At 43.3% G+C, this 26,784-nt stretch overlaps 1 protein-coding gene across 1 annotated transcript in view; it reads right to left on the bottom strand.

Annotated features, from left to right (window-relative positions):
* Nucleotides 1-26,784, bottom strand: part of podxl (podocalyxin-like) — a 187,551-nt gene that overhangs the window by 63,676 nt on the left and 97,091 nt on the right. Inside the window, exon 2 of the mRNA XM_043713223.1 lies at nucleotides 4,771-5,202. Within this exon, the coding sequence (XP_043569158.1) occupies nucleotides 4,771-5,202 (432 nt within the window). The remainder of the gene's footprint in view (nucleotides 1-4,770; nucleotides 5,203-26,784) is intronic.

Below are 26,784 nucleotides of genomic sequence, written 5' to 3'. Positions count from 1 at the left end.
GGGGGGTGGGGATAGTGACAGTGGGGTCTGTGGGGGCGTATCAGCAGAATGCAGGTGAGTGGTGCTGGTGGGGGCGAAAGTGGTGGCAGACACGGCAGTAGGGGTGGCGGAAGTCACTGAGCAGGTGGCATCGGCGATGATGTGAGGGCCGGAAGTGGCTGTGGGAGTGGCCATGATGGGGGTGGAAGTGACATCATCAATCAGCGTGGGGGTGGCAGCTGCATCAGCCACGTGGCTAATGGCGTTTCCGAGGCTAGGGGAATCTTCTGGAATGTTTGAGGAGCGCTGGTTATGGAGGTGGGTGTATAAAAAGCTCCTCGATGCTGCCTAATTGGTAACATAGTCATCTTGGAGTCAGAAGGTACTGTCTTTTTGGTGTGCCATTAAGCTGCAGTAAGTGTATGAGATCAATGCCTTACTTCAATGCAGAACATAGGAATTATTCCCCGTGTCCTGGACAATAGGCACATAGGAACAGGAGTAGGCCATTCAGCCCCTCAAGCCTGCTCTACCATTCAAAGAAATCATAGCTGATCTATGGCTTAATTCCATACATCTGCCTTTTGCCCATATCCCTAATACTGTTGCTTAACAAAAATGTATCTTTTTCAGATTCAAAATTAACAACATCCATGGCTATTTGAGGAAGTGTTACAAACCTCTACCACAGTTTAATCCCTTAAATAACACCACAAAAACAAAGATTATGCAATCATTATTGTCTTGCTTTTTGTCGGTACCTTGATTTATACAAATTAGTTGCTGTGTTTTCTAGATTATATCCATGACTACACTTCAAGGAAAGTATTTAACGGCTGTAAATTCAGTTGTGACATCCTGACACTGTGTACAATACTGTATCAATGCAAATTCTCTTGGTGTTGAAAGATGTTAATTGGGCAGATAGGATATATGAAACTGGGCCAAGTTAATCTGGCAGCTTCGATTGGGCTAAGCGAGGGGGACTCAGTGGTTAACATTGCTGCTTCACAGCACCAGGGACTTGGGTTTGATTCTAGCCCAGGGTGACTGTCTGTATGGCATTTACACGTTCTTCCCGTGTCCATGTCTGTTTCCTCTAGGTGGATACACTACAGTCAAAGATGTGCAGAGGGTTGGTATGAACTCAATGGGCCAAATGGCCTGCTTCCACATTGTAGGGATCCTATGAAGTGTTGTACAAGGTAATGGTTCAGTGTTTGAGCTTTGCCCAGTCCCGATGATGACTTATTCATAGTCCATCCTGCACCATAGACTGCTGTATTGCTTCTTCAGACCAGCAGAGACAGGTGGATTGCTGGTAGTATTTGAACCCAACCACAGCCACCTAGTGCTATATAGATGTACTATGCAAACATTAATGTGTGGTGTGATGCCGACCATGAGCATGTACGCAGACTGACATCATCAGTCTCCATCACCACAGGGGATACAAAGACAGGAAGCTGAAGATTTGTCAATCCAATGAGGTGTAATGTATTGTAGTTCCAACCTGCCAATCCACCTCATGCATACTTCCTGACCACACCTGGAAGCTGAAGAGTTCTGGCCCCCTTATCCAAGACAAGATACTTTGGCGTTGGATGCAGTTCAGAAAATATTTGCTTGGCTGATCTTGGGTATGGACGGATTGTTTTATGAGGAGTGGTTAAGTAGATTGTTGTGGTGGTGGTGCTCATTGGAGTTTGAAAGAATGAGAGGCAACCATACTCCAACATACAAGATTCTTTGGGGATTTGACAGGTTAGATGCAGAGTTGTTGTTTCCCCTTGGGAGCCAGAGGGAAGAATTTCAGAATCAGGGATTGCACCTTTCTAACAGAGGTGGAGGAATTCTTTCTCAGAGGGTATCAAATTTATGGAATTCTTTAGCACAGTGGACTGCAGAGGCTGGGTAATTTAGTATATTCAAGGTTAAGGTAGATAGCTTTTTAATCAGGAAGGGAATCAAGGGTTGAGGAAAAGGCAAGAAAGTGGTGTGCAGAATGACCAGATCAGCCATGATCTTACGGAATGGTGGAGCTGACTGGATGGGCTCAGTGAGGTGAAAGTGAGGACTGCAGATGCTGGAGATCTGTGTCGAGAGGGTGGTGCTGGAAAAGCACGCCGGTCAGGCAGCATCCAAGGTGCAGCAGAATCGATGTTTTGGACAAGGGTCCTTCATCAGGAAGCCTTCCTAATGAATGGCTCTCGCCCAAAAACATTGATTCTCCTGCTGCTTGGCTGCTGCCTGACCTGCTGTGCTTTTCCAGCACCACACTCTCGACTCGATGGGCTCAATAGCCTATCCTTCTGCTCCTACAACTTATGGTCTTATGAACAAAGTTCCAACTGTTTCAGAGGTATGTCATAACAGATCAGAATAGGTTGCTCAAAGTATCTGCAATAATCTCAGGATTTTGTTCCTCTTGTCAGTGGTTTAATAAGGAATTGAGTAGAATACCTGTAATTTTTAACGCAAAGACAGGGGCACTCTGAGTGAAGTCATCTCATAAACCTGTTTATCTTCAGTACATTTGATCGCAATAGTTTGGTCGTTGCCACTTTGCAAGGACAACCAGGAGAATAGCCCTTGTTCCTGTTCAAATAGAACCAAGGGATCTTTTATGTCTGTCTGAAAGGGTAGACAGGGACTTGTTTAGCATTTTTATCCGACAGACAGCACCGCTAAAGTGCAGCATTCCTGCGGCACTTCACTGAGAGTGCCTGCTTATATGTACATGCTCCTGTCTGTAGGTAAGACGACCCACTCATCAATTCTGTAATCCCAGAATAATACTGCATTCACAAATTGTTTTGGCTTGAGACCGTGAATATATACAGAGAGGTGGTGGGACGGGTGAATAAACAATCATTTGGAGCAAGGCTATCCTGAGATTGAACCTCACTTTGCACCTAACATAGTCACTCATGAAGAGGAGCTGAAGGAAGTTTAATTCCCTAACACTAACATGAGTACATTAGTGAGTACTGGAAAGATACTCGTCTTACAAATATATCAGCAAAGCACATGCTTTGGTCCTGTCTTTACTGTCTTTTTATGATCAACTGGAAAAATAATACAAGTTATTTTTAAAAGCCATAACAAGTTATCAATGATTGACAGTATTTGTAAAATATTCTTGTTTTTTTTGATTGAGGGAGATGGCAGTATAGTGGCAATGTCATTAGGCTAGCAATCCAGAAACTCAGGTTAATATTCTGAGGACATGGGCTGATTATAGAATCCCTACAGTGTGGAAATGGACCATTCGGCCCATCATGTCCCTCCCAACCCCTCCGAAGAGCATCCCACCCCTACCCTATCCCTGTAGGATGTGGTGAATTTGAATTCAATAAAACAAATGGGAACGATAAAGCTAACGCGATCCATGTAGCCACTGCTGCTTGGTGTACAAACCCATCTGGTTCACTAACATCCTGTAGGGAAGGAATTCTGCCCCCACCCCAGCCCCTCCCCTCATCACCTGGACTGTGAACCTGGATCTACAGCAATGTGGGTGCCTCTTAATTGCCCCTGGGCATTTAAGGATGGGCAGTGAATGCTGGTCATAATACATAATACATAAATCAATCTGGAATTGAAATGCCAATCTCAGCGATGATGATCACGAAATGATCCAGTTCGCCAATGCCCTTCTAAGCAGGAAAGCTGCCATCTACTCCTGGTATGGCTGACAAGGGGCTCCTGACCCACAGTAATGTGCTTCTCTCTCAACTGCTCTTCAATCAGTGCTGCCTCACCAGAGGTGTCTATGTCTCATGAAAGAAAACAAAAAAGTCTGATGGAGCATCCATTCCCCTTTTTGTCCACATCAATGTCATTTCCCTGCAAACGCATTTAGAGGAGTAAAGTTTGTGTTAGTGCACAGCAAGCACATTATGTCAAGTGCTGCCACTTCTGCCCATTACTGCTGCCTCACAGTATCAGGGACGCAGGTTCAATTCAAACCAATCTGAAGCCCATTTAACCTGCACTATTCCATTCTCGCCCATATGTCCATCCAATGAAAATGTAAATGCCCTTAACATTGGCGAGTCTACTACTGTTGCAGGCAATGCACTCCATGCCCATACTACTCTCTGAGTAAAGAAATTACCTCTGACATCTGTCCTATATCTATCACTCCTCAATTTAAAGCCTCAGGCAACAGTCTGTGTGGACTTTGCATGTTCTCCCATGTCTGTGTGGGTTTCCGCTGGGTGTTCTGAATTCCTCCCACACTCCACAAACATTTGTAGGTTAGGGTGGATTGGCCATGCTAAAAATTGCCCATAGTGTCCAGGGATATGCAGGTTAGGTGGAATAGCCATGGGAAATGTTACAGGGATGGGGTGGGTCTGGGTGCGATGCTATTTTTGGTGGGTCAGTGTGGACTCGATGGGCAGACTAGCCTGGTTCCACACTAGGAATTCCATGATTATGTTACAACGTGAGTTGTTCAACATTATGAAGTGTTTCGATATATTCAATAGAGTTCAGAATTAAAACTACTTGAATAAAAATTTGAGGGGAAATGAAATAATTTACTTTCTCTGCAGTAAATTATGATGACTTGGAATAAATTTCTGGTGGGAGCAGGTTCAGTAATAACGTACAGGCTATCAGAACTAAACCTGAAAAGGAATAGAAATCCTGTGTCACAGGGATAGAGCAGGGGAATTGGGACCAACTGGATACCACATTCATAGATCACAAATGGACTGAATTGCTTCTTTCTGAGCTGTACAATTCTACAAGCTTATTATCTGCAGGGTACTTTCTCCTTACCAGTCCCAGACATTCCTGTGGAGTTTTGAATTGGGGAACTTTTCATTGAGGAGGCAGTGCTGTCAGTTGAATGAGGAGCAGATGATGAGTTGGCATTTTGAAGTTGAACAGATGGAACGGTGCTCTGATTTAGGCTTGTTACTGGTGTGGCTGTGTTCAGCTGAATCTTTACGGTGGTTGTTGCTTCTGAAGATGTACTGGCAGTGGTCGAGGTCACTATGGATTGTTCAGTTGCAACATTGATTTTCCCTTTCTCATCTCCAGCACGTGAAGTTGGAGAGGTTTCAGTCGCTTGTGTCACAGTGCTGGACTTTGGTGTGATGGTGGGTGAGTTCATCCTCTGTATAGTTTCATTGGAGGTGTGATGCGTTTCTAATGTCGTTGACAGAGTGGTGGCATTGATAAGGTTTAGAAAGGTGGTTGACCAGGAACCTGTTGAAGTAATGAGAGTCAGGTTATTACAGCAAGAAGAGAAGGCTATTCGCTCCACCCTCAGGCATCCTCCACTAATCAAACACACTTTGGCTAATTTGTATCTTATCATCTATTTGGCCTAGTTCCATAATGTTACTACTAATGTCCAAGAAAGAATTGATTTCAATTTTGAAATCCTGAAGTAGCACTCATGCTCCATGTTATTTTGGAGAGGGAGTACTAGATTCCTTCAGTATTCCAGAGGAACTGCTTCCAGGAGGGCTTTGCTCTAATTTGAAGGTCCTGAATTGTTCTTGATATCCCTCCATTACAGCGAATCTTATCTCTCTATTTTACATCTGCTAAATCCTTTAATCCAAATATTTCAATTTCACCAGCCCTTAGTCTTTGATCCTCCAGAGAGATTCATGATGGTTTATGCAACTTGCCCTTACAAGCTAATCCTGATGTCCAAGTGTTATTTTGATGAATGAGTGTGGACACTTGAACACTTTTGGAGATCATTTCAAATCCAGTCCAAAATGGACATCATGTCACCTTTATGGGAGACAAGAAAAAGCTCACTTCTAAGAATGTAAAAGTCTTGGAGGAGACAAGGCTTTTGACTCAACAAGTGTCTTGCTTTCATAGAACATAGAACATTACAGTGCAGAACAGGCCCTTCCGCTCTCAATGTTGTGCCGACCTGTGAAACCAATCTATCCTACACTATTCCATTCTCGTCCATGTCTATCCAATAAACATTTAAACGCCCTTAAAATTGGCGAGTCTACTACTGTTGCAGGCAATGCGTTCCACGCCCATACTACTCTTTGAGTAAACTACCTCTGACCTATATCTATCTATATCTATCACCCCTCAATTTAAAGCTTTGCCCCCTCATGATAGCCATCACCATCCAAGGAAAAAGGCTGTCCACCCTATCTAATCCTCTGATTATCTTATATGTCAATTAAGTCACCTGTCAACTTTCTTCTCTCTCATGAAAACAGCCTCAAGTCCCTCAGCCTTTCCTTGTAAGGCCTTCCCTCATACCAGACAACATCCTAGTCAGTCTCTTCTGAACCCTTTCCAAAACTTCCACATCCTTCTGATAATGCAGGTGACCAGAACTGTACGCAGTACTCCAAGTGCGGCCGCACCAGAGTTTTGTACAGCTGCAGCATGACCCCATGGCTCCGAAACTCAATCTCTCTACCAATAAAAGCTCACACACTGTATGCCTTCTTAACAACCCTATCAACCTGGGTGGCAACTTTCAAGGATCTGTGTACCTAGACACAGAGATCCCGCTAGGAGAAAGTGAGGACTGCAGATGCTGGAGATCAGAGCTGAAAAATGTGTTGCGGGAAAAGCGCAGCAGGTCGGGCAGCATCCAAGGAGCAGGAGAATTGACTCACCTCATCCTTTTCCACATTAAACTCCATTTGCCACCTCTCATCCCAGCTCTGCAGCTTATCTATGTCTGTCTGTAAACTGCAACATAGATCAGCACTATCAACAACTCTACCGACCTTAGTGTCATCTGCAAATTTACTAACCCATTCTTCTACTTATAAAAATGACAAATAGCAGTGGATTCAAAACAGATCCTTGTGGTACACCACTAGTAACTGAACTCCAGGATGAATATTTCCCATCAACCACCACCCTCTGTCTTCTTTCAGCTAGCCAATTTCTGATCCAAACCGCCAAATCACCCTCAGTCCCATGCCTCCGTATTTTGTGCAATAGCCTACTGTGGGGAACCTTATCAAACCCTTACTGAAATCCATGTGCACCACATCGACTGCTTTACCCTTATCCACCAGTTTGGTCACCTTCTCAAAGAATTCAATAAGTCTGTGAGGCAAGATCTACCCTTCACAAAACCATGTTAACTATCCCTAATCAACTTATTCCTGTCCAGATGATTATAAATCCTATCTCTTATAATCATTTCCAACACTTTACCCACAAATGAAGTAAGGCTCACTGGTCTATAATTACCAGGGTTGTATCTACTCCCCTTTTTGAACAATATGTATGACTCTTTAGGATACTATACTCCCTCACCATCACCTCTTGTGTTCATGGTTGACTTGGAGCTGGTTCTATATCCATGGAGAAAGGGAACTCAGAGATGTACTGATAACAGTCATAACACAACATTTGGAAAATCATGATCTAATCAAGCAGAGTCAGCATGGCTTCAATGAAAGGGTAAGTCTGACTAATTTGTTAGAGTTTTTCAAGGAAGTCTCAACTGGAGTGGATAGAGGAGAACCAATACATGTGTTGCATTTGGACTTCCAGAAGGCATTTGAGAAGATAACTCACAAAAGTTTAAATCATAAGGTAACAGCCCACACTGCTGGAGAATTTTGACATGGCTAGAGAATTGGCTAATTCTGGGGAGTTCGGAATGAAATCTAGGAGATGATTTTCTAAATTTACTTCTGGGTTCCAATGTTGTGTGGCTATGGGCTTTGCACTTGCATTGAGAGCCTGTAGAATCATATAATTTTGCATTACAGAAGAAAGCTGTTCGGGTTAGTTCAACCTCGAATGTCCATGGGTTACTAACAGTGATCAGCAGTAGGAAACCTGCATATTTTGTATCGGTCTTTATGGTTAATTCTATTTATACAGTAAACTTTTTATTATCTGAAACCTTTGGCACTAGGGATGTGCAAGTTGATCAAATATTCCAGATAATCAAGAGGTGCACGTAATCAATGTTAAAACACACACTAAGTAAAAAAACATAATGCAGGGGATATATACATCACAGTTCTACTTTATTTACAGTGTGGATCACTTAAATAATCATTCAAATTTGCCTTAATTAAAACTTATCGGCACAGAGCTTTCTCACTTACATTCTCAACTGACTACTCGCATAGCACGATAGATTGCAGTGTTTGAGGAGAGATTGACCTGAAAGTTTTGCCAGTTTATTGAGAGTGCTGGTTCATGAGGTGCTTGTTAAAACAAAGTTTGCTGTATTAAAAAATACAGGAGAGGAATCAAGTACCACCACCATCAATAGAGACATAATGGTATCATCATCTGCCTTGGAACACTTCAACCACAGGGCATCAATGTGGACTTCACCAGTTTCCTCATTTCCCCTCCCCACCTTACCCCAGTTCCAACCTTCCAGCTCAGCACTGTCCTCATGACCTGTTCTACCTGCCAATCTCCCTTCCCACCGATCTGCTCGACTCTCCTCTCTGACCTATCACCTCCATCTCACCCCCATTCACCAATTGTACTCTTTGCTATCCCCACCGATTTATCTCTCCACCCTGGAGGCTCCCTGCCTCTATTCCTGATGAAGGGCTTTTGCCGAAACGTCAATTTTCCTGCTCCTCAGATGATCTAAACATAATGGGGTCAAACTAATGGGGCCAAAGGCAGACAAGTCCCCTTGCCCTGGTGGCTTGCATTATAGGATCCTGAAAGAGGTAGCTATGGAGATGGTGGATGCATTAGTTGTAATTTTACAAAAGTTGCTGGATCCTGCAAAAGTACCCTAGGACCAGAAAACTGCAAATGTGACATCCCTATTCAAAATGTGAGCAAGGGAATAAGTGGGTAACTCAAGGCCAATTAACCTAACCTCTATTGTTTGAAAAGTATTGGTACCCCTTATTAAGGAAGTAAGAATAGAACATTTGGACTAATCAAGCTGAGACAACTTGGCTTTATGAAAGGGTAATTGTGTCTGACTAATTTGTTAGCGTTTTTCAAGGATGTCTCAATTGGAGTGGATCGAGGGAAACTAATAGATGCCTTGTATTTGGACTTTCAGAAGGCATTTGAGAAGGTAACTCACAAAAGTTTAAAGCATAAGATAAGAGCCCATATTTTTGGAGGTAGTATATTGACATGGTTAGAGAATTGGCTCATGGACAGTAAACAGCGAGTGGTGCCAAGGGATTCTTTTTCAGATTGATGACCTGTGACCAGTCGGGTTCTGCAGGGACTCAGTGCTGGGACCGCAACTGTTTACAATATATATTCATGACTTGGAGGAAGGAACTGAATGTACTGTGGCCAAATGTGCAAACTAAAATAGATGGTTGTGAGAGAGATATAAACAGTTTACAGAGAAATATTGATAGGTTATGTAAATGAGCAAACAGTTCGCAAATGGAGTAGAATGTGGGAAATTGTGAGGTTGTCATTTTGGAAATGAGAACAAAAGAACAGAATATTATTTAAAAGGAGCTAAACAACAGAAAGCTGTAACACAACGGGATCTGGGAGTATATGTGCACAAAACACAGGTACAGCAGTTAATCAGGAAGGTTAATGGAATATTGGCCCTTATTTCAAGGGGGTTGGAGTATCAAAGTAAGGAAGTCTTACAGCAACTGTACAAGGTGCTGGTGAGACTACATCTGCAGAACTGTGAACAGTTCTGATCCCCTTATTTAAGGAAAGATATTGTTTCATTGGAGGCAGTTCATGGAAGGTTCATTAAGGTAATCCTTGGTGTGGAGGGATTGGCTTATCAGCAAATGCCAAACAGGTTGGCACCCTACCCACTGGAGTTCAGAAGAATGAGAGATGATTTCATTGAAACATAGGGCATAATCTCAGAATTAAAGAGCTACAATTTAATGCTCAGATTAGCAGGAATTTAATTTGGAAAGAGTGCAAAGAAGATTTACAAGGATGTTGCAGGACTAGTAGGCCTGAGTTAAAGGGAAAGATTGGCTGGGATAGGACTTTATTCCTTGGAATGTAGAGAAATGAGGGGGTGACCATATTGAGGTGTATAAAATCATGAGCAGCATAGATAGGATGATTGCATTAAGTCTTTTCCCCAGGGATGGGAAGTGAAAACTAGAAAGCAAAGTTTTAATGCGAGAGGGGATAGATTTAAGAAGAATCTGAGGGGCAACTTCTTCATACAGAGAATGGTGTGTGTATGGACTGGGTTGCCAGAGAAAGTGGTTGAGGCAGGTACAATAGCAACATTGAAAAAACATTTGGATAGGTACAGGGATGGGAAGGGTTCAGAGGGATATGGATCAAACACGGGCAATTGGAACTAGCTGAGTGGGCACCATGGTCAGCATGGACTAGTTTGGGCCGATGGGCCTGTTTCCATGCTGTATTACTCTATGACTCTACGAATCTATAATTTCTTCTCTCAAAGAGTTGAGTATCTTTGGAACTCCTTGCCACAGACAACTGTATATGCAAGGCTGATTCTTGATCAGTAGAGGAATCAAGGGTTACAGGGAATGGGTTGGAGAGGGGCGTAAGGAATGTCAGGTTGGCAATGGTTCGGTGGAACAGGCTCGAGGGGCTGAATGGCCTACTCCAATACCTATTTCTACAGATCCTAGTATTTCTTTTTATAAAATAAGACTATAAAATCTTCCAAGTATTGAGACCGATTAAAGCATCACCAATTCTGTTCCATGTACAATCAATTAACTTGCACAAATGGAGATGGGCTGGCACTGCCCTGATGTATTGGACTTGGCTCTGCCATTGTCAGTGTAGTCCTTTGCTAAGCCATAAGATTCTGCTTTAAATGAAGTTTGTTCAGGGTATAGTGTGAACACCAGGTATGCTTTGTATCCCACTCGTAGCAATGGGCAGGAGTACTTTGAACAGTTTCGGTCCTCTCATTTGAAAAAAAGATAAGATTACACGAAAAGTAGTTCAGAGAAGGTTCACATGACTCATTCCTGGAATGAAAAGGGCATCTTGTGAAGTAGTTTAGGCCTATACCCATCAGGGGTCAGATGAATGAGAAGTAATCTTATTGAAACACACAAGATGCTAAGGGACTTGACAGGGTGAATTACTGGGAGGATTTTGTGGGGATAACTAGAAATAAGAGACTCAATTTAAGAAGAAGTGATTTGCCTTTTAAAGTGGTGATGGAGAGAAACATTTTCTCTCAAAGGGTCATTAGTCTGCATTTCTCTTCCCCAGAGAGCAGTGAAAGTTGGGTCATTGGACCTTTTTCAAGGCAGAGCGAGACCTTGGTCAGACAAGAAAGTCAAGGGTAATGGGAGGGTTTAGATCAGAGTGATGCTGGAAAAGCACAGCAGGTCAGGCAGCATCCGAGCAGGAAAGTCGACGTTTTGGGCAAAAGCCCTTCATCAGGAATGGAGGCAGGGAGCCTCCAGGGTGGACAGAGGGTTGAGTCGATGAAGTGTGAAACCGGAAAAAGCACAGCAGGTCAAGCAGCATCAGAGGAGCAGGAGAGTTGGCGTTTTAGGTCGGGAACCTTCATCAGGATAGTGTTGTGTTGAGACCACAACCAGGTCCCCTATGATCTTATTGAATGGTGAATCAGACTCAAAGAATGAACATTCTACTCCCGCTCCCAACTCCAATGTCCCTATTTCTTCTGCGACAACCATTCTCCCCTGAAGTTTCACAGTTTCTTCAAAGCATCAACTGTGCAACTTATTTGGCAGGATGTAGGGCATACTAGGACCTTCCAGATCATTTCGAAAAAACAGTAAATTCTAGTGAATCTGCAAAAGAAAGCTACCAGAGAAGCCTCATCAAAAATGGACTCTACGTAAGGTGCAGAGATTTCCTATTTTGTTTACTAGATCAGTTGTTAACTTTAAATCTGAAATAGCTACAGATCCTAGTATTTCTTTTTATTGGGGGGGGGGGGGGGGGGGGAAGAGCACAGAGACAGGTAGTGAGCTTAACCTGAGGGTCACTACCCCTCAGAGGAGGGGGGAGTTGAGAAGGTGGGACCCTGATGGTGATCTCATTCAATGAGAGATTTGAACCTATGCCATTGGTATCACTCTGCATTGTAAATGCAGCTAATCAACCAACTGAGCTAACCAACCAAATAACCTACTCTGCAAATGACCATTCATATCCATGTGAGAGAGGAGATGGTGCTTAATGTTTCATTGGAAAGACAGAATCTCTTACACAGCAGCAGTCCCTCAGTCCCACAACCTAGACTGTGCATTCTGGAATGGGGCTTGAAGTCACAATATCAAATCGAAATAGTTATTTGTGGTTATTTAGTTTCTACAGAGTATGTTTGCTAAACAGGGAAGGATTGTAATCTTTTAATATTGTTAATTAAATGATTGGTTTAATTACTGGTTGTTCTTCTATAATGTATGTTTTGTCAATGCAAATTTGTTGTAACATGATTGACGAATAGGGGACGTTGTTTCTAAAGTGCAAACTTTTTAAAAACGTGTGTTGGCTATAGTGCGATTGCATGTCAACACTTTAAATGTAATTTGTATAGCGTGACGTTTGTGTAGTGTAGTACAGGAATGTAATAGCAGAACTACCTTAGTGTTTTAAGGATAACCGTTAATGCCCTTCTCACTCATTAATAGCTGGGGTACATTGAGATGGGAATGTAAGAGTTCAGAATTGCTGAGAAACCCTGGATGGATACTGAATCTGATTTTTAATGTGCAGAAGAAAAGCAGTTGGATGTCGGGTAGGCAAGTCAACAAAAGGGGGCAATACTGTCAATGCTCCTGTCTAAATGAGCTGAGGGTGTTGGTGGGCTTACTCCACGGACAGGATGTATTGACTCCATCTACACTTCCCACTGCCTCAGGAAAGCAGCCAATATAACCAAAGACCTCTCCTACCCTGGTTATACTCTCTTCCACACTCTTCTGTTGGGCAGAAGATACAAAAGTTTGAAAACCGTACCAACAGATTTAAGAACAGCTTCTTGCCCACTGCTATCAGACTTAGGAACAGACCCCTCATATTTTAGAGATGTATTGACCCCCTTAGTGAGTTAAATCTAATGGAGTGAGGTGCCTAGTCCATCATCAAAACTCACCCTCATCAAGGATCTCAATGTTTAGTTTTAGCAATGAATGCAGAACTCTGAGCACACCTGATTAATACAAGATTCCCTTTTTTATGTAGCGTGAGCTGGAAACTCAACCATTTCATCCCACACCGTGACTCCAGTTCCAGACACCTCCAGCCCTGGGAAATCAGGAGGTGGTGATTGAGAGAGGACGCAGCGTGAGTAAAGAGGAACAAATGGGGTCAGCAGCAGCAAAGTGCCAGATTATAAAGCAGCGTGGTTTGTGTGTCGTCTTTGAGAAGCTCCTCCTAGTTCATTGAAGATTGAGTTTTGGGTTTACATTTACAATTCAGTGAGACAATTATGAAACATGTGGTCATATTCTTTGAGTGGACTATTGCATAATCCTCATTCATATCCTTAAGGAATGGCAAGGGCTCTATGAATTGTCTTATCACTTCTGAAATCATGCAAACTATTTCTTTAAGTGTTCCCTGGTTAATGTAGTCCAGCAGCGTTTCACCTACTACAGGTACAAAAGTATGTCAAAGGCTTTTATTTTGGTTAATTATGAGTGGCATCATGTTTTTTGGAGAGATAGTCACTGTGAGGCCATCTATAATAAGCTGTTGTGGACCTGGATAAACACAGTCAGTCTGGAACTGCCCCATACAGTTCCTGGCATTTGCCCTCGTTGAGGACCTGGAGGTCCTGCTTGGACATGGTGGTGCAGGGTATAGGGCTCCCTTTTCCCCCAGGAAGACCACAATGACAGACCATGCCAGCCTGCTTGGGGATGCCACCTGGGCTAGAGCATCTCAGCCACCTGGAGGGATGTCCATGAGTGCAGCAAGGAGGTCAATATCTTTCGACACTCATCCAGTGTGAGGGCCAAGATCTTCATTTAGAAACCTCACAGTCAGTCCATCCCTGTACTCTTCCCTCCATGGCGCATGCTCTAATGTCTGCATCATCTTCCCCGTGCCCTCTCACTTACCACAACGTCACTAAACCTGTATACCCGCTGTGCTGTCTACTCACTCGCATGGGTCACCTGCCCACCTGCACTCAAAGTATCAGCTGTGCCGCCCACTTTCATCTTCTGTATAAGCTCCCTCCCTCAATACAGAAGGAAAAGAGCCTACAATAGAGCAGAAAGACAAGATGGGTGGCGGGTTGCCCAACATTCAGCTCCTCAACTGTTGTGCAGAAAAGATGCCAACTCTGACCATCCCAAGCATGACTGTGTCCTAGTTCCTGGACTGGTATGAGATTCTGCCCTCACCGTACTGTGCTGGGAAACCCTGACTGAAAGTCATCTCCCTTCACTGGGCTGATGATTGCTGACAGCCATGACAAGCTCTTGGCTTCGTGTCTGCACTAAGCAGCAAGGCAAGGCATAAATAACAGGAAGCTTGTTGGCTGAGGGGGGAAATGCACAAAAACACAATGTCAGGCAATGAAAAGCTGGAATGTTGTGAGTATCCAGGTCGATTCAAAGTGTGGAAGTGCTCGGACAGAAGTGAAGAAGCTGAGGAACAGTATGGCCCAAGTCTTGAGCTGGGTGCATGCTTCTGAATGCATGCATCCTTCCTTACTGCAGTATTATAGTGATAGTTACCGGTGCAGCACTGAAGTACCAAAGCATACTGGAAGTGGATTGGGGATGTGTCATGAGGGTTCTTAGAGGTTAGCACATATCAGATGTCAACATTTGTGGACAGAGGGTGCTTTGTCCATGGAGCTTGCCCTGAGATGTTGGTGCCCAGTGTCCAACATGAGAACTGGTCATAGCCAGTGGAAAGCTGAAGTCACCAGGTACCTGGTCTGACATGCATGTCAAGAATTGTCAAAGTCTAGCTTTCATTACTAAATGTTGTTACCCAACCCAGGCTCTTGATGGTCACACACACTCACACACCAATTTACATGAATGTGTTCTAACCTGACCGTTTTCTATGGACGTGTGTAAGGGGAAGTGAAAGTCTAAGTTGCACTTGTTCTATATCCAGGGATAATGGGAACCAAAAGAGACCATTCAGCCCCTCAAGCCTGCTTTGCTATTCAATTGCAATTTTCATTTTGCTCCACAGGCATCAAGTAACATAACTTCAGAATGAGTCAAATTGTGTTACTGTGAAAATGTTGATCAGAGGAATGTGATCTCAATGTGAATATAGCAATGGGGACAGTCTATTTGACTTCTCAAGGCAATTTCCCATTCAATTAGCTTATCGCTGATCTCTCACGCAAATCCATTTACCTACCTGATGTTCTAACACAAAACCCAACCTTTCTTTTATTGACTCCATCTACACTTACCATTGCCTCAGGAAAGCAGCCAATATAACCAAAGACCCTCCTACCCTGATTATACTCTCTTCTACCCTCTTCTGTGGGGGACAAGGTACAAAAGTTTGAAAACAGTACCAACAGATTTAAGAACAGCTTCTTGCCCACTGCTATCAGGCTTAGGAACAGACCTCTCATATTTTAGAGTTGATCTTTCTCTGCACCTTCTCTGCAGCAGTAAGATCATATTCTGAATTCTATTCTATTACTGTGATATACTTATGTACGGTATGATTTCTCTGATTAGCACACAAAGCAATACTTTTCACTGTATCTCGATACATGTAACAATAATAAATCAAATCTCAAAATAAAAATTGCAACTTCCAACTAACCTAGGATTAAAATAAATAAATAAATGGATTAGCAATTCTGCACTAATACATTGTTTGCCAAAACATTTTATATAAATAGATATATATTCCTATGCCAAAACTCATCTCCTGAATTTCAGCAATTGACATTAAAAGCAAATGGAGGGCAAGGTGAGGGAATTTAATATCAGCACCTTCCAAAGCTAGATCAATAAATCTTTAGGCTTATTAGGGACTCGAGTGAAAATGATTCATCATTGCACATGTGCCATGATTATTGCAATTTCTTCATCAACATGAACAAAATGGCTACCCCATGAATTGCATTATGTCAAAGAATGCATTTCCATGATTTTGCTAAAAGGCCATGAATTACAACAGGAAACCTATTGTTCATTCTAAGTTGGATTTGTGGCACTTGACATATTTATTTTCATAAAAATGGATCAGAAAAAAAAAACAGAGAGACATTTCTATTGTTGGGTAAAACATATCCCATTATGTGACCTGCTGAACTTCCAGTTGATACAAATTTAATGGGCCCACGGCTGGCCCTCCCACCTCACTCTCCCTTGGGTATTTAACTGCTCGACGGTTTGCTGTATAAAAGGATATAGCAAATTAGTTAAGTTGCCGCCCTCTCCAGCAAAGATGATGGCATCAAGTGATGAAGCTGGCTGCAGTAAAGGTGGTAAAACTGTGGCTCAGTTGGCAATATTGACACCTTTGAGGCAGAAGGTTATGGGATCATGTCCTGCTCCAGATTCAAAGACAAAATCTCAGCGGTGAAGAGCTCCAACCTACCCTTTGAATGCTATATCGAATCAATACCCTTTCTGCTTCCCCACGTTAAGACAAGAGAATGCAAGATAGCACTCAAATAAGAGTAGGGGAGCTCTACCCAGTATTTGTTGCCTGATCGCCAACACTGATTTTAAAAAATCCAAAAGAACTGCAGATGCTGGAAATCTGAAATAAAATCAAAAGTTGCTGGAAGAACTCAGCAGGTCTGACAGCATCTGTGTACAGAAAGCAGAATTAATGTTGCTTGGGATCAGTGAATTGATAAAACGATCGCAGAATCCCTACAGTGTACAGGCAGGCCCTTCGGCCCAACAAGTCTATACCGACTCTCCAAAGAATAATCCACCCAGACACATTCACCTTCCCCATACTTACCCCTGACTAATGCACCTAACCTACACATCCCTGAACACTGTGGGCAATTTAGCATAGCCAATTCACCCTAACCTGACATCTTTGGATTGTGGGAGAAAACCCATGCAAGCATGGGGAGAACATGCAAACCTCACACAGACATTCGCCCAAGGCTGGAATCAAACCCGGGTCCCTCACACTGTGAGGCAATAATGCTAACCATTGAGCCACATGACCTGTCAGATGACCTGTCTATATTGACAATGCTGTTTGTGTGACTCTCTTGTGGACAAACTGATTGCCATATTTCACAAGGTTGTCAATTGAGATTTTATATAAAGTCATCTTTCGTGGATAATTACAAAATACTTGTTGTTTCCAAAATGCTGTCATTGGAAACGTGGGGCTGCCTGGCCAGAGACACACTTTATTTAATGCAACTTGTTTTTGTCAATTGGAACAAAAGAAAATTGTGTAATCAGGATGCATCTGTGATAATAATCGTGCAGAACATTTTAAACAGCCATTGACCCTTCAAATATCTGATCATTAATCTAACCAGGAAATGCATGCAATGATAGTGTGGAGTGGCCAAGTGAAAATGAAGAAAATCCTCACTTTACTCAATGCTAGCTCCACTGCACCAAACCACTAAGGTTCTGGGACTGTTGCTGAACAAAGACACCTTGGGGTGCAGGTGCATAGTTCCTTAGGTCCTGATGAAGGGCTTATGCCAAAATGTCGATTCTCCTCCTCCTCGGATGCTGCCTGACTGGTTGTGCTTTTCCAGCACCACACTCTCGGCTCTGATCTCCAGCATCTGCAGTTCTCACTTTCTCCTCCTGTAGAAGGTGTTTGGCACACTTACCTTTACTGGTCAGTGCATTGAGTGTAGGGGTTGGGATGTTGTGTTGTGGCTGTATAGGACATTGATTAGGCCACTTTTGGAATACTGCATTTAATTCTGGTCTCCCTGCCATAGGAAGGATGTTGTGAAACTTGAAAGGATGCAGAAATGATTTCTAAGATGTTGCCAGTGTTGGAGGTTTTGAGCTACAGGGAGAAGCTGAATAGGCTGGGACTACTTTCCCTGAAGGCTGAGGAGCGACCTTATCGAGGTTCATTAAATTATGGGGGGCATGGATAAGGTGACTAGCCAAGGTCTTTTTCCCATCGTATGGGCATCCAAAACTAAGGGGTATAGGTTTAAGGTGAAATGTATAAAAGGGACCTAAAGGGCAACTTTTCATGTGGAAGGTGATGCTAATATGAAATTAACTGCCAAAGGAAGAGGTGGAAGCTGGTACAATTATAATATTTAAAAGATATCTAAATGGATATATGAACAGGAAAGGTTGAGAGGGATATGGTCCAAATGCTGGTAAATGGGACTAGATTAATTTAGGATATCTGGTCGGCATGGACAAGTTGGACTGAAGGGTTACTGTTTCCATGTTGTACAGCTCTATGACTCTATGGCAGCAAACTTGTGACCTCTGCCCTCTAGAGGGACAAGGGTAATGCGTGCAAGGGGGCCCCACTATCTTTATATCCCCCTCCTAGTCACCCAAAACCACAGCATGGTCAATCTTTTGACTTCATTGGGCCAAAATAATGTGTCAAATCACATCATGGGTGTGTCTTCACCACTTGAAGAAGGAGTTTTTGTTCATTCTGCAACTTTGCTCTGAGTTAAAATTCTACCTTCAGCCGAAAAGGAAGGTCAGTCAGCACTAGGTTGCCCTGAACTACCTCCATTGGATTAGCACCTCCATGCACTGCTGTCAAGATGATTCATTGCTGCTCCTGGGTTATATTGTGATGGAACTATTTCATTTCTGGCTCAGTTTTTACTCTACTTTTTAAATTGGAGTCAGGATGCTTCCAACAATCCTCTTGTGGGGTCTAAGCTTCATGTACACTTCTTCACAATCCTCACTCAAGCTTTCTTTCTCTTCATGCTGTGTGTGGAAAGTTTTGTTTTTGTTGTTTCTCAGTCTTTCCCCGAAGAGGAAGTTCGCCTCGGTATCAAGGAAACGCTCTTTGCTATGCTGTCCCAGTGGATTTGAGCTTGTCACCTTTATCTTTCACTTTCACCATCTCAGGATATGGGGTAGAACCAAGGTGAGGAGAAATGTCTTCAGCCAGAGAATGGTAATCCTGCGGGATTCTCTGACACAGAAAGCAATTGAGGACAAAAACATGTTTTTAAGGAGAAACTAGATACAGTTCTTAGGGCTCAAGGGATCAATGAATACAGGGAGAAAGTGGGAACGGAAGATTGCATTGGACAATCTGTCATGATCATATCGAATGGTGGAACAGGCTTGAAGGGCTGAATGGCCTACTCCTGCTATTCTTTTCTATACTTCCACCACTCTGGATACTTACTCATTTAACTTTCTCCTTCATTTAACTGCCTATTTCCCCGAAACACATTCAAAAATGTTTCCTTTTGATTTGCCACAGTTGGTTCACTTGGGATTTTGTAGTTTCAGTCCCTATTTTAATTGTGTGGCCATTTGGGCTTTGGGAGCCCAGTTTCCTAATGAGTGGCTTTGCCATGGCTCTTGTCCTAAGTATTGACACTACCATCTGCCTGGTGGCCCCTGTACTGACCAGACTGGGTTCGGGTTTGGGTTAGGTTGAGTGGGTAATGGAAAGATTTGCAAGGAACTATGGTGTGGCGTTTCAATGGCACTTGGAGTTTTGTGACTGCAGGCTGACTCACAATGATTCTCTCTCTCTCTCTTTAGCTGGAGGGCCTGTTTCTTCACTGTCACTGAATCAAAATCCTGGACTTCCAACCCCAAGGGCATTGTGGGTCAACCTGCAGCATACGGACTGCAGCGGTTCAAGAAGGTAGCTCACCACCACCTTTTCAAGGGCAACTGGGGACGGGCCAGAAGTACTGGATAAGCCAGTAACATCTGCAACCCACGAGTGAGTAAAGAAAAACCTATTTCAGGAAAGATCTTTTTAAAAAAGATGTGCAGAGAAGATTGACCAGAAACGTTACCAGGAACAAGGGGAACGCATTGCGATTGGAGGCTTGAAGTGACTGGACACTTCTCCTTGGAATATAGAAGATCAAGAGGTGACCAAATGGATATTATCAAAATAAAGAAAGGCATCAAGAGATGAGAAGATGAATTACCATTCCTGATGGTTAGAGGTCATAGGTTTATAACATTGGCAAAAAGTCCAAGTGGAAGATGTAACAATTGTTTTTCTTTCCCCCACCCAGAAGAGTCAGAATCTGGAACTTTCTGGCTGATGAAGCTGATGCCTTAAATAATTTCGAAAAGGTTTGAACACCGAGAAACGTACGGGATGACAGACAAAAGGAGGGGCGGTGGGAATAAGTGCGAGTGCTCTTTGAGCGAGCCAGTATAGGTGTAATTGGCCGAGTAGATTAACCCTCCGGTGCCGTCGTTATCTATGACTGTGTGTGTGATAAATTTTTCATTTTCATTGCCATCAAAACTGCAGTTGTTACTTTGTTGAGAGCAACGTGGATATAATTCTTTACGGCTCACAATTCTCAATCAAATCTCAGGAGATGAGCTTGCTCCATATCCTAACCCTTAAACCATTGTAGGAAACTGTCAAAGAAAATAGGTTTGATGCTTATTAAAAATTTACTTGTTTGACATCCGGATAGTTGGTATTGTACTTCATAGAGCTACATGCTAAAAAAAAATTAAAATAAATTGAATTTGCTCTGGTTATTTTTAGTTGAAAGGAAACTTAGAATAATAGCTTAGGAAATGGCACAATGCACACCCATCCCGACAGACACAGCATCCACAATGTGTTTGAATTATACAATTTAACCCACTAGATTCCAAACGTGATGCTCTTCAGCCATGCCTGTGAGCATGAAGAATAATAGAATCTCTACAGTGTGGAAACAGGCCCTTCGGCCCAACAAGTCCATACTGACCCTCTGAAGAGTAGTCCACCCAGACCCATTCCCCTATCCTATATTTACCTCAGACTAATGCCCCTAACCTACACATCCCTGAACACTACAGGGCACTTTAGCATGGCCAAATCATCTGACCTGCACATCGTTGGATTGTGGGAGGAAACCCACGCAGACACAGACAGAATGTGCAAACATCACACAGCCAGTTGCCCGAGGCAGAAATTGAACCCAAGTCCCTGGTGTTTTGAGGCAAAGGTGCTAACCACAGAGCCACCATACCACCCTGAAGAGGTGGACCTGTGCCTGGTGGCTGCATCTCCTCCAAGCTGTCCCCTCAGCTGAAACACAGGGAAACATCGTGTGTGTGGCTGGTACATGGGGAGACACCAGGTGTGGCTGGAACATGGGAACACACCCTGTGTGTGACTGGAACATGGGGAGACATCCTGTGTGTGACAGGATGTTTCCCCATGTTCCGGTCAGACACAGGATGTTTCCCCATGTTCCGGTGTGTGACTGGAACATGCGGAGACACCCCGTGTGTGGCTGGAACATGGGGAGACACCCCGTGTGTGGCTGGGAGGAGGTCAGTACATTGGTATGTCAGTGGGACCGCTCCACAACAGAGACTACACTTCCAAAGTTGGCTGTTGTGTGTTTGTGACATCCTGAGGTTGTGAAAGAAGCTATATAAATGAAAGTTCATCTGACGCTCCAGTGCACTACTCAGAGGATGATGTCTTTCAGAAGTGGCATTAGACCTGATCAAGGTCCCATATGTCTGTTTGAGAGAAGGTAGGAGATCCCATGGCTCTGTTTCAAAGAAATGCAAAACAATTCTCTCTGTTATCCAGGCAAAAGTTTAATCCCTCAACCATGATCATAAAATCTGCTTATCTGGTCATTATTTAGATTTAGACTTTATTGTCACATGTACTCAAATATAAAAGAATAGGAGTACAGTGAAAAGTTTTCAATGTCATCACCATAAGAGAGAAAAGGAGAAAAAAGCAAAGGAAGGAGAGTGGACAGTATGGAGAAGCCTTCGCTGTCGCTATCTTGCAGAGATACTGACTAACTCCAGTCCACATTGTTATTGAAGAGAATTGTTGTGCACAGATTTGTTGCTCCTTTTCCTAAATTACAAAAGTAACTGCACTTCAAAAATATTTCATTGGCTGCAGAGCATTTTGAGACACCTGGTGGTTGTAAAAAATTGTGTACATAAAGTCTTTCTTTTGTTTTATCCTCTATTGCAGTTACAACCGCAGATGATTGGGAAAAGTCATATAAACTGTAATGGTTGATGTTCTGTGAATAGGAAACTGGCTGCTCCAAAAAACAAGAATTAACGCGACTTTGACTTTGCTGTGTCACTTTTATTTCACCTGAATTACTTCCCCTCTCCGTGATGAATCTAGATCGTAAAACAAAAATCTGAAATTTGTGTGCTGTCTGGTTAAGTCTGGCCTTAGAGCTCAAACATGTGATACCACCTACTGTTAAAAAAGAGATTCAATACAATGCCTTGGTGAGTCAGATTAGATTAGATTCCATGCAGTATGGAAACAGGCCCAACAAGCCACACCGTCCCTCTGAAGAGTAACCCACCCAGACCCATTTCCCTCTGACTAACACACTGGACACCATGGGCAATTTAGCATGGCCAATCCACCTGACCTGCACGCCTTTGGAGTGTGGGAGGAAACCCACACAGACACAAGGAGAATGTGCAAATGCCACACAGACAGTCACCCAAGGTTAGAATCAAACTTGGGTCCCTGGCACTGTGAGGCAGCAGTGCTAGCCACTGCTGCCTCCCTGTTCATGGTCTCACCTATGGAGTATAGATTATATTTAATCACCAGAGGATATGGGGCAAAGGGAATGTGTAAGGTCTTACTTGAGGTTATTTTAGTTCTTGAAGCTCACTTCATTCTCATTCTCTTTATTTCTCTTGCCTTCAAGAAGTCGGGCTGCAGATCCCCTGGGTTATGTCATACAGGGTCTGCAGGAGCCTGTTGGGGGCTGGATTTGAGGGGAAGGGTCTAAAGAATTGGAGGTTGGAAGGTTTGTCCCCTTTCCAACGACATGGTATTCTGTGATTAGTGGGGAATGTGGACTGTTGAAGGTTGATCCAGTCCCAGTAGTGGTCACCACTCCCAGTGACAGAAAGTGAGGACTGCAGATGCAGGAGATCAGAGCTGAAGAGTGTGGTGCTGGAAAAGCACAGCAGGTCAGGCAGCATCCGAGGAGCAGGAGAATCGACATTTCAAGCATAAGCTCTTCATCAGGAATTTTCATCCTGAGGAAGAGCTTATGTCCAAAACGGCAATCACCCTGCTCCTCGGATGCTGCCTGACCTGCTGTGCTTTTCCAGCACCACACCACTCCCAGTGGTGCTGGTCGTCCTTATCTGAGGAAGAATGTTCTTGCTTTTGAGGGCCTGTAATGAAGGTTCACCAAATTGATTCCTGGGATGGCAGGACTGATGTATGAGGAGAGATTGAGTTAGTTAAGTTTATATTCACAGGCGTTTAGGAGAATGAGGAGTGATCTCACAGAAATCTATAAAATTCTAACAGGACGAAACAGATTAGATGCAGGAAGACTGTTCCCGAAAATGGTGGGTCCAGACCAGGGATAAGGAGTAAATCTTTTGGAACCGAGATGAAAAGAAATTTCTTCACCCAAAGAATGGTGAACTTGTGGAAAATGGCTGAAACCAAAATACTATATTTTCAAGAAGCAGTGGATATAGCCCTTATGGCTAAAGAGATCAATGGATTTTGGGGTGGGGGGGGCGAGGATGGGAAGATGGTAATGAGCCTGATCATAATGAATGTGGAAGCAAACTCAAGCAGTCAAACGGCCTACTCCTGCTCTCATCTTCTATGTGTCAATGTGAGGTACCCATGTTTACAAATCACAAAGCTAACATGCAGGTAATAGTGGGCAATTTTTACAAAGGCTTGTGGTATCAGAGCGAGGGAGCCTTGCTGAAGTATATCGAGCTTTCATAACTCATCACCTCAGGGCACTGCATATGGTTCGATCTTCTTAACTAAAGACTGACATACTTTCCTTGGTGAGAGTCTACTGAAGATTTACTAGCAAATGTGATTCCTGGAATGACAAGATTGTCTTATGAGGAGACATGGAGATATTTTGAGATTTAGATGCTTAAGAGATGGTCTCACTGCAAGACAGCAAACTCGTCAGGACAGGGAAAGGCTTGTTGCTGAAGCAACATTCTCTCTTGCTGGGAAAACAGGAATTAGGGATCAGAATCTCAGAATAAGGCACTGGCCACTTAGAACTGTGATGAGGAATTATTTTTTCACTCAGAAGGGGTGGGAATCTTTGGAATTCTCTGTCCAAGAAGGTTTTTAATCACAACTTGTTGAGTACATTCAAGACAGAAACTGATAGGATTTTGGATCCAGAGGACATCAATTGATTTTGGAGGATATTTGTTTTCATTGCATTATTATTTCCTTTTTACAGTTCTACCATATTTTCTGAAGGATAAGTTGAATGATGTCAAGATCGCTCTCCTGGGTGGAAGTGGACCATACATATCATAGTCACAGAGTCATCCAGCACGTAAACAGACCCTTCAGTCCAACCAATCCATACCGAACATAATCCCAAACTAAACTCATCCCACCTGCCTGCACTTGGCCCATATCCCTTTAAACCTTTCCTATTCATGTACTTATCCAAATGTCTCGTAAACACTCTAAATGTGCCCTCATCCACCATTTCCTCAGGAAGTTCATTCCACATACGAACAAACTCTGTAAAAAATTTACCTCTCATGTCTTTTTCAAATCTGTCTCCACTTAAAAATGTGTCCTCTAATCTTGAAATCCCCTATCCTAGGGAAAAGATAACTACTATTAACTCTATCTATACCTCTCATGATTTTATAAACCTTTATAAGGTGGCCTCTCAATCTCCTATCCTCCAGTGAAAAAAGTCCAAGTCTATCAAGTCTTTCTTTATAACTCAAACCTTCCATACCTGGCAGCTTCCTGGTAAATCTCTTCTGAACTCTCTTCAGCTTAATATCCTTCCTAAAACTGGTTGACCCGAACGGCACACAGTACTCCAGAACAGGCCTCATCAATGTCCTGTACAATCTCAACATGACTTCCCAATTCCAAACTGCAATCTGTTACTGAGCTATCTCACCTTGGGCTGCCTAACAGCAAATATTTCAGTGGATTTTAGAATCCTTTAGCCAAGGAGGTGAAGAGGAAAAGGAATAACCAGGATTCCTGCTTCTGGCCGTTACCCAGTACAATTGACTGGACTGTGTTTAGAATTGGGTGAGGGCAGTATTGGGCTGAAATTATGGTGCTCTCCATGAGCATACAAACTAACAGTTACATTCCAGGCCTGTGGTCCCTTGGATGACAAACTGAAGAGTGACAAGCATCTGGGGAACTGTAATAGGCATAGATCTGGCACTGTCAGCTTCTGATCAGGTGCACGGATAATTTGTTTACGAGGAGAATTGAATGCGAAGGGAATGGAATATAGAAGTCGTGAAGTGTTATCACAAGGGTGCAAAAGACATTGGTGAGGCTACATAGACTCAGAGTCATACAGATGTACAGCACGGAAACAGACCCGTCCAACCGTCCATTCCAACCAGTTATCCCAACCCAATCTAGTCCCATCTGCCAGCACCCGCCCATATCCCTCCAAACCCTTCCTATTCATATATTACCCATCCAAATGCCTTTTTAATGTTGCAATTGTAACAGCCTCTACCACATCCTCTGGCAGCTCATTCCATATGCGTACCACCCTCTGCTTGATAAAGTTGCCCCTTAGATCCCTTTTATATCTTTCCCCTCTCACCCTAAACTTATGCCCTCTAGTTCTGGACTTCCTGACTCCAGGGAAAAAACTCTGCCCATTTACCCTATCCATGCCCCTCATAATTTTGTAAACCTCTAAGGTCACCCCTCAGCCTCTGATGCTCCAGGGAAAACAGCCCCAGCCTGCTCAGCCTCTCCCTATAGCTCAAATCCTCCAACCCTGGCAACATCCTTGTAAATCTTTTCTGAACCCTTTCAAGTTTCACAACATCCTCCCGATAGGAAGGAGACCAGAATTGCATGCAATATTCCAACAGTGGCCTAACCAATGTCCTGTACAGCCGCGATGTGACCTCCCAACTCCTGTACTCAATACTCTGACCAATAAAGGAAAGCACACCAAATGTCTTCTTCACTATCCTACAGCTAGAATACTATGTATAATATTGGTGGGTTTTTTTAATTCATTCATGATGGAACATGTGCATCACTGACTGGGCTTTGAGAAGGTGGTGCTCATCTACCTTCATAAACCACTGTGGCCCATTTGGTGTAGGTACACCCATAGTACTGCTAGGGAGACCATTCCAGGAATTTGACCCACGCACACTAAAAGAAATGGTGATATATTTTCTTGAGAGGATGGTGACTGGCTTGGAGGGGAATTTGCAGGTGATGGTGTTCTCATGTATCTGCTGCCCTTGTCATTCTCGACTGAAGTGGTTGTGGGTTTAGATGGTGCTCTATAAGTATCTTTGGTGAATTTCTGCACTGCACCTTGTAAGTAGTACATACTGCTGCTACTGAGCGTTGGGTGAAGGAGGGAGTGGATGCTTGTGGATGTAGTGCCAATCAAGTGGGCTGCTTTGTCCTGGATGGTGTCAAGCTTCTTTTGAGTGTTGTTATTCAAGGATGGGCATAATTGCAATATGTGGAGGTGCTGGTGTTGGACTGGGGTAGAAAAAGTTAAAAATCACACCGTGCCAGGTTATAGTCCAACAGTCACAAAGATGTGCAGGTCAGGTGAATTGGCCATGCTAAATTGCCCGTAGTGTTAGGTAAGGGGTAAACGTAGGGGTATGGGTGGGTTGCGCTTCGGCAGGGCGGTGTGGACTTGTTGGGCCGAAGGGCCTGTTTCCACACTGTATCTAATCTAATCTAAAAACAAATAAAAAGCTTTATTTGGAAGTACTAGTTTTCAGAGCATTGCTTCTT

The sequence above is a fragment of the Chiloscyllium plagiosum genome, chromosome 23 (assembly GCF_004010195.1).
Source record: "Chiloscyllium plagiosum isolate BGI_BamShark_2017 chromosome 23, ASM401019v2, whole genome shotgun sequence".
Taxonomy (NCBI): Eukaryota; Metazoa; Chordata; class Chondrichthyes; order Orectolobiformes; family Hemiscylliidae; genus Chiloscyllium; species Chiloscyllium plagiosum.
This window is presented reverse-complemented; position numbering and strand designations above follow the sequence as displayed.